Source organism: Nesoenas mayeri (genome assembly GCF_963082525.1).
Source record: "Nesoenas mayeri genome assembly, chromosome: 3".
Lineage (NCBI taxonomy): Eukaryota > Metazoa > Chordata > Aves > Columbiformes > Columbidae > Nesoenas > Nesoenas mayeri.
The window spans coordinates 50,294,620-50,305,956 of record NC_137544.1 but is presented as its reverse complement, the minus strand read 5'-3'; the positions used below and the strand labels follow the sequence as shown (position 1 = coordinate 50,305,956).

Below are 11,337 nucleotides of genomic sequence, written 5' to 3'. Positions count from 1 at the left end.
GCCTTCCAGCTTCTTGTTAAGTTTAAAAGTATGCATTCCTTACAGAAAACTTTGTGCAGCTTATAATGTGTCCCAGAATTTTCATTTCTTCCCTTTCTTCTTTCTGTTTCATTTAAGTGTTGCCATGCTAGTCTCCAGCAACATTTCCGCCTTAGGGACCTTCACCTTAATCACATTCTGGTTGTATTAACTCTATGGCTTAAATAGAAGTGTTTCTTCAGTCCTCTCTTCTGTCACCTAGAGCTATCTCAGTACATCCATTGCAAGACGTAGCCATTTCTGAAGTTGAGATATTATTTTCTACTATTTTTCATTAAAATCCTAACATGTGAGGAAAGTATTACTGAGGTCACATCCTCTCTGGAATAAAATTCCATCCATGGACTTTAAATTAGATGCTGAAACTGACAACAAAAATGAAACAAGCAAATAAGTGATGTTAGTTTTGCATTTCTAGGGTTAAGTACTTGTCATTCTGTGGAAAAGTTGTCTCAACTCAGGTACATGCAAACACAGAGCAAATGGAACTGGTTTGGGTTTGAGTTTTTTCGTTGGTTTGTTCATTGTTTTGGTTGGGTTTTTTTGTTTGGTTGGTTTTGGTTGGGTAGGTTTTTTTGGTGTTTTTTGCATTGAATCTTATTGCAAACATGAGACCTTGTCGAATCTCTTTCAGGAAACAGCTTGTTTTTAATTTAATTTCATTATGTCCTGATGACCACCACAGCTGTATGATAAGTCCTGCAGATAGGACTTAACGGAGGTCCAAGAGCCAGTACAAGGAAGAACATGTGGACAGCACTTTAGTTTAATGTACATGTGAATGTTTTCTGGGAGATGAAGTTCAGAACTCATTGTTGTGATGCTGAAGTGATACTTTATTTAGAGAGAGTAGCACTAAATGATTTAAAATTGGGAAGCTATGAAAATTTGCTATCATCATCACCATGTCCTCTTTCCTCTTTTTTTTTTAATTAAATAGCTTAATTAAAAGAGTAATTAGCAATAGGATATCAACATAGAGATATAGAATCTATGCATTTTTCTTAATAATTAAGCTTCAACTATGTGTTTTCTGCCTTGCTCTGTGTCTAGAATACCTCATATGTCATTTTACTATTTATTTTTCAATGTTAAGAAAAGTGTACTACAAAAAAGGCAAAAGTTTATCATGTAGTTAAGGCATGAGATTGGAATTCAGACATTTTACACTGAATCCCACTGGTGCTACAGGTTTTCTCTGTGACCTTGAGCAAATCACTTAATCTCTCTGTATCTCTGCTCCTCATTTATTTTTTAAAGGATGATAATACTTCTTGTCTCTGCATTTACATTGCAAACTCCTTTTACTCTGTGTTTTATATGATTCTTGTTGCAATAGGGATCTTAGATAAGAATTCTTATTATACAGTTCCTTTTATCTATGCAAAAAGCAATATATTCTGTATGAGAGGTTATCCTGTATGAGGGGTTATCCTGAGCTATGACCTGGCTATATAAGGAGTTACTGTTATTATTAGCACACCAGAAGTGTGTTAGAGATTCAGTGAGACTCAGAGCTTCAAGGTTGCATGGCTCTTTTATCAAGAGATGATGGGCTGATCTTACAAAGGCTTTCTATACAGTAGTAGAATAAATGTGCTTGAGAATTACTATTCTACCACCCTTGAAGACAATCACTATGGAGTGACACGCATCCACACCATTAAACTCAGCCAGCACTAAGGCAGGCAGGCTGCATGCATGCTGTCCATTGGGAATGGTCCCTGGCTTGTAGTAGCTCCCAAGTTATCCTGGAGTCTCCTGAGAGCTTTCTGGGCTAAAAATATAACAGTATGGGCAGGACAAAAAAATATTTGCAGGCCCTCTCTAACAGTGGCCAGTCACACCTTGCACTCTCACTACCCATTCTGCTTCTGTATATAGTTATATGCCTTTAATAATTTAGCTCAGTCTTGTTTGATGCAAGTCCTACGACTGGAAAAGAGTAAGCTGCAAAAGGAGCTTTACTAGCAGTGAAATATAATAAACTTGACATCAAAAATTTTTCAAAATAAGCCAAGTCAAAATTCAGAAGAGAAGCTGTATCTGTTGAAACTACTCCATAATAAATTGAATAGTCTCTGGTTGAGGGAGTGAGTATATGGATGAATGGTTCCGGTTATTCCAGTTTATATTTGTGTTTTTTATATCAAGAGAATCAATTTGGTGATTAAAGCATTCATTTGGTAGGTGGACGATGTGCCTTTACATCCTGTGAACTAGTGACAGGATTTGAACTTTAGCCTCCTGTATATTTATAAGAAAGCCCAGGACTGGTACAGAGTGGAGAACCATGTCATATTTGGCTGTGCTCTGAAAGGAGGGACTTCTCTTTCTTCTCAGTTCTTGTAAGATGGCATTAGGGATGCAGCTCTGACTCTCTTAAACAGGTCTACAGTCCTGAACACAAACCTAATGCCTAGGCAAGAGTCAGGCTAAAGACAAATAGTTTTACTCAGTACTTCCTTCTTACTTTACCTAGGGACCTCCTGGTTATTCTGATTCAATCTTTCTGGCACAAGGTCACATTGTTTGACTCATGCTTGCCTCCTATGTAAAGTATTTGAAGCAAAGGTCATTTTGGGGCTTTAGATGGTCTCTGGCACACATTAGAAAAGAAAATTTAAGTCTATGCTTCAGTGTTGCTGAAATCTGGGGATACGCACATGCTCAGATCATGGATTCCAGTTTGTGTCCCATCAGGTCTTGATATGACAGCCAATGCTGCTGTCAGGCAGATGAGTTGCTCCACAGAAGACACCATGCTAATGCCCACCACAGGGAAAGCTGATAGGATGAGCTGGTGTGGAAAAATGGTCACTGTGCCCAGCTCAGCTACATGCTTCTCAGATCTGTCACCAGGGGCTTGCTGGTACAGATCAAGAAGTACACTGGTTTAGATTTCTCTCCAGCTTATGCTCTAATAAAACTAGAGACAGAGTAAATGTGTCGCCATGTACTGTATGCACGGGACCCGCAAGCCTAACTCCTGGTTACTGATGCCTCACTTGGCAGCAAAGCATTTAAATCTCTGTTGAAATCTAGACCAGACAGCCCTAATAACAGCAGATGTAGCTGAACTACCACTTGAGAATTATCAGCCTATCCCAGACATGTTGCCTGGTGTTACCACGTGGGACGTGAAAACAGTAGCAAACAAAAAAGTTTTAACTACTTATTTTGCAGCTTGAAAAGATTTTGCAAGTGTGGCTTAATCACTTGCAACAACTGATTAAACATTACCCATATTGCATATTGCTTTCTGATGAGTGTTTTATGTGTTTTTGTCTCTGCAGACTGCAGAAGTCCTGAAGATTGATGGAGGGCCATGCTATTCAAACAGCAGCCGTTGCTGAGACAGAAGCTCTTTGTACTAGGCAGTCTTGCTATTGGAAGTCTCCTATATCTAGTTGCCAGAGTTGGGAGCTTGGATAGGTAAGTCATTACATAGCTGCTTTCTTAATTAAAAATAGGCTCAGATTGTCTCAGTTTTGGCTTAAAGAATCTCCTTTCTTCTTCTTCTTTTTTTTTTTTTTCATTAGTGTCCACTTGTGTATAGAAAGACTGTCTATTCTAGTACTGGTTTTCATTGTTCTTTCCCCCTCTTTGGAGAACAGAGCAGGAAAATAGTCACGGGTCATCCCTGTCAAAGTATTTCTGTCTGTCCATTTATATTCTAAGCACATTGGCACTTGTTTTCAGAGAAGAAATAAAACAGCATCCAGTAAAAATGTCATTACTGTAGCTCGTTTTTGTCTCTGTGCATCTGTGTGTTGACCTCTAGTTTCAGCAAACAAGCTATGATGTATTTATATATCATCTTTCTAAATTTATGAGCAAGTAATTAATGTTCTACAGTGGTAGTTAGAATTAAGAATAAGCCTGCAGAGTAGCTTGTCAAGTTTTGAATACTATTTCACTTGAAAGATTGCTTCAGGGTTTGAGAATTTTAACTATGACAATTAGCCAGTATTTTCCGGAGTTGAATGTGCTAAATAACCGGGTTTTCTCTGCAAGTGATTTCCTGGAGAGCAGTAGAAAATCCAGCAGAGGAAATCAAACAGTGTTTGGCACTTGACCGGGCTGAGTTCTGAGTGGTTATTGACAGCACAACAGTAGTGCTGCCTGCACTGACACTACTGTTTCTGTCACCTTCAAAATGGCCTGGGACTGCCCCAGCAGGTGACACACAAAGACAGGATTAAAAACAAACAAACAAGTAAACAAACAAACAAATAAATAAATAAATAAATAAGGTCTTGAAAGAATGAAGGAAACAAGACTTCAAGATTTCCAGAAGTGGGTAAACAGCTTGACAGTGCTAATGCTCTAACAGTGCACTTCTTTTTAATGATGGAAAAAACTGAGTTCAAAATTGTGACACAATGCTGCGTGAATACACAGTGCATTGAAAGTGAATTGAAAGCAGAGCTACTTAGTGTCCATTGCTAGGTAATGTTGAGCTCTCTCTGAAGTCACTGGGTGCCTTCTTCAGCTGGTTAAGTCCACTCCAGAAGAAGGGGGAGACTGTGTACTCAGTTAGAACCAAGTGCATTGCAAACTAAGCCCTGGAGTTTATATTTACTTTCCTCTGGTGGTCAAAGCATCTCTGATGCTTCAGAGGTGAAAACTTCACTGAAGTTAATGTGATTCTGTAAATGGAAGGAGAATTCCTTACTGGCCCCTGCAAAAGTATATTTTATGCTCAGAGGCATGAAATCTAATTAACCTTAGGCTATTATCAGTGCTTGCACATCTTCAGAATTTACTGATGGCTATAAAATTATCTCGCCACAGTATTTGACTCACTGACCTCCTGCGGCAGTGAATTCCACCGGTTTCATATATAATGTTGCCAATAGCAGTAAAATTCAGTTTCATTCTCTTGCGTTACCCGGTGTGAAAAATACCACACTGCTAAAAAGCAGCCCTTTATTTGGACGTGTTATGAAAGAGAGAGAGAAAGAAGCACTAGAAAACATGAAACAGATGGATTAGCTGGAAATGTTCTTTGTTAGCAGTAGGGCACGATCCAGACTTGTTGAATTTGTCAGAAAAAGGACACTGAGTGGCTTGGATAGACTTTGGAACAACTAATTGTTCAGGAAGAAATCCAGATTCCTTTATACTTAATTTATGCTGATCCAATTTGAACAAGAGACTTGGGGATGGCCTACATTTAATAGCCTCAGATTGGGCTCTTCAGTGGGAATGTTTTGAGTTTTCTTAAGCCCAAAGGGCAATTGCTTGTAGCTTATTTGATTCATTGAGTCATAAAGTTGGATGAACTGAGCACTTCCCTCCAGGGAAGGCCATCATCCTTCAGATCCTGAGTGCATGGAGCTACTTCACATGTGGAAGCTCAAAGACATTCTTTGCCTGACAATTTTGAGAATATCTGCACCAGTCTTTTGAGTTGCCCAGTTCTCTCATTGGCAGTATGGGGGAGGCCTCTGCACTTGATTTCAGTGCTCTGAAATGCTCCTGCTGCAGCCAGGCTCATGGTCTTTTGCCATCATGACACTTACATTAGAAGACAATTAGCAAGTATTCTGGATCATGAGAGACAGCACAGCTATTTGTCATTAAGATTGTGCAGATGTACTTCAGCTGTTTTGAAATTAGTCAAAAATATAGTTTCCTGAGATGAGTTTTTCTATGATGGGTTTTCTCAAGAAGAATATTTGTGGAGATTTACTGTAGCAGATAGAGAAATTGCGTGTTTTGGGAGAGCAACTTCAGTGATATAATAAATGTTATACTCTTGCTTTGCAAAGGACTGCTCTTTTAATGTAAAAAAAATGACTCAGAGAATCAAAAATATTAACATGTTGTGATACAACAGTAAATAGTTACATCTGGCAATTCAGCTACTGAGATCTGACAGCCTGTTTAATACCACCACTGCCAAGATCTTTAAATGATATTTTTTTATTGTTTAGAGAGAGGATAAGAAAGAGTAAAGAGTAGAAAAACTGAAATGTAAAGTGTTGATGAAGGACTTTTGACAACATCCAGTCTTTTCCCTTAGGCTAGAGGATATCTTGAGTAGTTATTTACTTTTAAAGGAAACCACCCTGTTTGACAAGCTGTTGTGTTACACTGAAGGCAGTGCTAACTGTCTTTTTGAGCAAAAGAGATAAAATTAGTTGAGATGGGTCTGGAACTGCGGTTGTGGAATCCTTTTTGCTTGAAAACAAATAACAAATACACAGAAGGAGAGGGAAGAGAAGAACAGAGATAGCATTTGCCACTTCTGTTTCTTACGCTTTTAACTGCCACCTCGCTGCTGCAGAAAGTCTCTTACCAGCCACACTACGGCCTGACCAAGTTGTACCACTGTCATGTCAGGACATTGCTTTCTGTTTGTTTCATTGTGTCCTTGCTGTTGGGTTTGGTTTGGTTGGTTGGTCAGTTTTGGGGGGGAGTGGGTTGCTTGTTTGTTTGTTTATTGGCAGGTTTACTTCAGTGTTGCAATGCTTCAGTCATTGCAACCAAGTCAGGCTCTTACTCAGTAGATAGCAAAAAGGAAGAGACTGGAAACTTGAGAAAACTAATAACAACAGGAACTCACTTCTCATCACACTTTCTAATTAGTTTGAAGGACTTAGCTAGAGCTCATGTGAACTCAGCAATGTCACTGGGTTGTTTCTTCAGTTCTGCCTGGACAGGCTGTATCTCTCAGCATCTGGATAATCAAGGGAACAGCTAGTGGGTCAGCCAGGGGCATCAAACTTATTTTGTCCCAGCCATCCATTGTCCTAGCATCAGTGTCAAATTAGAGACGCCAACAAGCAGTGATGGATGGAAAAGCCATAAAGAAATAAATAATTCTGTCCTGAAAGCAGGTTTTAAATAATATACAGTAAATGAGTGAAGGGCCACATGCTGAGAAACCAGCGTAAATACTGAATACCTAAACAGCTATTAATGAGCATTGCCCATCTGGTATATTGGCTGAGGCAGGGGTCCTGTGAAAAATAATAGCATGTGGCCATGTAATTTAAAAACCTTATCATAATACATATGCCCAGCAACCTTTTTTCTTACATTTCTTTAATTTTGGAGAGCATGGCTCCACAAAATTACTAATGATATTTTTCTGTAGGACTTTGGAAGCTCGCTCTCTGCACACCAATTTCATCTTCAGTGCAATATTGGCCTGTATAAGGACTAAAGCACTGATATGGAAGTGAGAGCTTATTCAAGGTTTCATAGTAACATAATTTTAACATTTTTCTTACTTAATAATTTCTTGCATTCAGTGACATCAAATACAAGAATGAAGCATTATAAAAGTGGAAAATAGGTGAAATAATGGCAGGTGAATATAAAAGAATAGCACAAAAATGCAGCAGCAAAAGAAGAAACAGTGAGACACAAAATGAGGTTCAGTGGAAGGATACATAAGTGATGATAAGAAAATCATTTATGTAATTCATTGATGGATTTTTTTAAACTTTTCTTGACATTCTTTCTGTGCCTTGCTAATCTTTCCTGATTCAGAACCCTGGTCTTTCTGATTCCATCTCAGGGAAAATACCATGCATCTTCTAAAGAGGAGGGAAAATATTGAAAGATTATTATGTTTTTCATCCCTTTTGCTCCTCTTCACTAAAAAGGCCACCTCTGGATCAGCAGCTAATAAAGTCAACAGAAGGGGAAGGACTGAAAATAATTTGGGCTCAAATAAGAAAAGTGTTAGAAGGAGATGACTTAAATGAAGTGGATTTTCAGATCAAAATTACAATTAAAATTAATCTTAGAATGTTTTAAAAACTGCCAAAGCAATCACAAAGTAATCAGCAATATGGGAAGTAAGAGAAGGTTCAAGAAAACCCAAGAACAGTAAACATAGTACCTATGTTTGGAAAGAGCAGAAAGGTGGAGTTAGGAGTTAGCCAAATCACAGCAAAATGCTAGAATAAATAATCAAACTATTTGCAAACATTTTAATCACTGTCAGAATAAAATAAAAGTTGGAAGATGCATACATCACATCACATTGCAAAAGGTTTCCATGAATGTGACTGCCTTATAGAGAAAACTTGCCTTAAGAGATACCCTCTTTTTACGAATACTTCTTGTTTTGCTTGCAGACTGCAGCCCCTCTGCCCCATTGACGGTCGATTTGGACCCCGCAGCCAGGACGAAATCCCTCTGCGAGCTCTGCAGTTCAAGAGAGGGCTGCTCCACGAGTTCCGAAAGGGCAATGCCACCAAGGAACAAATACGACTGCACAATCTGGTTCAGCAACTTCCCAAGGCCATTATCATTGGGGTGCGGAAAGGTGGCACCCGAGCACTGCTAGAGATGCTGAACCTTCATCCTGCAGTGGTCAAAGCTTCTCAAGAAATTCACTTCTTTGACAATGATGAGAACTATGCCAAGGGGATTGAGTGGTACCGGAAAAAAATGCCTTTTTCTTACCCTCATCAAATAACAATTGAGAAAAGCCCTGCATATTTTATCACTGAGGAAGTACCTGAAAGGATTTACAAAATGAACTCATCTATCAAATTATTGATCATTGTCAGGGAACCTACCACAAGAGCTATTTCTGATTACACTCAGGTGCTGGAAGGTAAGGAAAGAAAGAATAAAACTTACTACAAGTTTGAGAAGCTGGCTATTGATCCTAATACTTGCGAAGTGAACACTAAGTATAAGGCGGTGAGAACCAGCATCTACACAAAACATTTGGAGAGATGGTTAAAATACTTCCCAATCGAGCAGTTTCATATCGTGGACGGAGACCGGCTCATCACAGAACCACTGCCAGAACTCCAGCTGGTCGAGAAGTTCCTAAATCTTCCTCCAAGGATAAGTCAGTACAATTTATACTTCAATGCCACCAGAGGGTTTTACTGCTTGCGATTTAACATTGTCTTTAACAAGTGCCTGGCGGGTAGCAAGGGACGCATCCATCCAGAGGTGGATACCTCTGTCATTACCAAATTGCGCAAGTTCTTTCATCCTTTTAATCAAAAATTTTACCAGATCACTGGGAGGACATTTAACTGGCCCTAAATTAAACTTCATACAACATTTTCTGTTGCACCTGAGACATGCAATTAATGTCTCTGCTAAAATATGCACTTTTCATAGACATGGCTATCAAAGTAACTTTTTTCATGTATACGTGTACATACGCAGTGTGTGACCAAATATATGGTGAGATCAACTTTTTCTACAGAGTAGTAACTAACGTAAATTTACTGTCAGCATACTAGCATCTTTTAAGATATAATAATAAAGGGAAAGGAGGTATTTAGGAACATGAAATCAGACACTGTTAAAAGTGTCAGTGTTCCTCTCACTTAGTGAAGTGTTTATGTGACATACTTATTGATCTAAGCAGAATATTGGTTTATGCCATGAAAATCATGTAAGAAGTCTGTGAAGCTGTGAGAAAGCATAATTTTCAAGCTATATTTGGTATGTATATTGCTAAAGGAATACTGACACTTTAAACACAGTGCTGAATTTTTACAATGAGAGTGGATACTACTATTTTCTTATTATTTGAAATGAATATCTGAATATCTTGTATCATACAAACTACATTGTTGCAGAGTTCCTGTGGTGAGTTTGCACTATTGTTTTATTGTATGGACCATAGTGTCACTTGTAGCATGTCAACCATGTGTCAAAAAAAGCTCAAATAATTTTTTTCTTCTATGCTTGTGTGTCAACAAAGCTAAACATCATGTACATACTGTACAATGTTTGTAAATACCGGTTTCACACTAAGTAATTCTATTTTGTAAACTGAATATGGCTATTTAATTTATTGTGAAAATTAAATTTATTGTGGTATTTAAAAATGGAATGGATTAAAATTACCTATATGTGCAATGGCTTTTCACTTTTGCTTGATGTACATCTGTGTGGTCCCTTAGCCCAGATAAATCATGCAAATGTGCGAGAGAGACCTGCATGTGTAAACTTCGTTTCTAGACAGCTAAGAAAACTGATACATGTGGTAAAGCTGAGTTTATTAAAAAACTCATCCATCTGGGAATCTGGTGTAGAACACACCTCAAAGTACATTATTACTGTTCCATTGCAGAACTTTGCTATAATTAATTCAATTACAGTAGTCTTTTAAAGCTAGAAAGACTGTAAAAGATTACTGTAACCAGATATATCAGAAAAGCAGAGCCACTATTAAAACCAAAACAACAGACACATAAACAAGATTAGAAGAAGAGTTATAGAGATTTCATCACCCAAAGCTGATGATATTTCAGAAGTCAAGGAAAACAGTTGTGATACCTCTGCTTTTATCTGGTAATGTATGCACCTACTCTAACCAACCACAGTGTTGTTTATCCTAGTATAAACATATAGTTCATGTTTCCATTCAGTAAGTGACAAGAAATTAGTTCAAGAAATTAGTATTTTCATGCTTTATACATGGTATGGCTCATAAAGATTTGTAAGGAAAAAAATAAAAACCATTTAAAAATGTCTTTTAGAGAGAGAAATAGAGAAAGAGAGAGGAAGGAAGGAAGGAAGGAAGGAAGGAAGGAAGGAAGGAAGGAAGGAAGGAAGGAAGGAAGGAAGGAAGGAAGGAAAGGAGGGGGGCACACACTTTAAGCCAGCACCTGAAGACTGAAAGAGTGATGGGGACACAGATTTTGAAAGGTGTCCAGAATATCTGAATATTCTGAGCTATGGTAGCAGAGTAGCTGGTAGTTCAGATTATAATAAGATCTAATTTTCCCTGTGGGCTGCTTATCTTGCTCAGTGATTTGGAAGCATCGGTTTTCTAAATAAGTGATTTTTAAATCTCTTGTGAGAGATTGATGCTTGTCTTGCTGTATCTTTAATCATATGTGCTAGCACTATGAGCAATGTGCCCTTTCTACGTGTTGTTTCGGAGACTTGCCAACATGAAACAGTAGAGCATATGTGAAATTTTCTGCGGTAGCTACAATACTACTCACTATTTTCCTATATGAGAGTAATTTATCCCACCCAAATCCAGACATAAGGGCTGAGATATTTAACTCACCTAATAGCATTCAAAGAGAAGATTTTATCCAATTTAACATTTGCATGATATTCAGGTGAGCAGATAGATTCCAAACAGCTTTGGATGGTACTCACTGGCTTCTTATAGTCCTGGCTACAAACTATGACTGAAGGCTGAGATATATTTTCAATGAAATGGACAAATTAGGCCAGAGTTGCCTCTAAGCATGAAATATACATTTGAAATGAATATCTCTCTGCATTGACTAGAAAACTCACAGAGACTGCGATCTAATAGGCACGACTATACATATTCCT

At 38.1% G+C, this 11,337-nt stretch overlaps 1 protein-coding gene across 1 annotated transcript; it reads left to right on the top strand.

The window, feature by feature from the left end:
- Positions 1-3,367: 3,367 nt before the first annotated feature.
- HS3ST5 (heparan sulfate-glucosamine 3-sulfotransferase 5) lies at positions 3,368-9,069 on the top strand (the record flags this gene model as incomplete). The annotated part of the gene is made up of 2 exons (XM_080342473.1): positions 3,368-3,474; positions 8,139-9,069. 2 exons carry the CDS (start codon positions 3,368-3,370, stop codon positions 9,067-9,069), a joined length of 1,038 nt encoding a protein of 345 aa, XP_080198599.1.
- Positions 9,070-11,337: the final 2,268 nt, after the last annotated feature.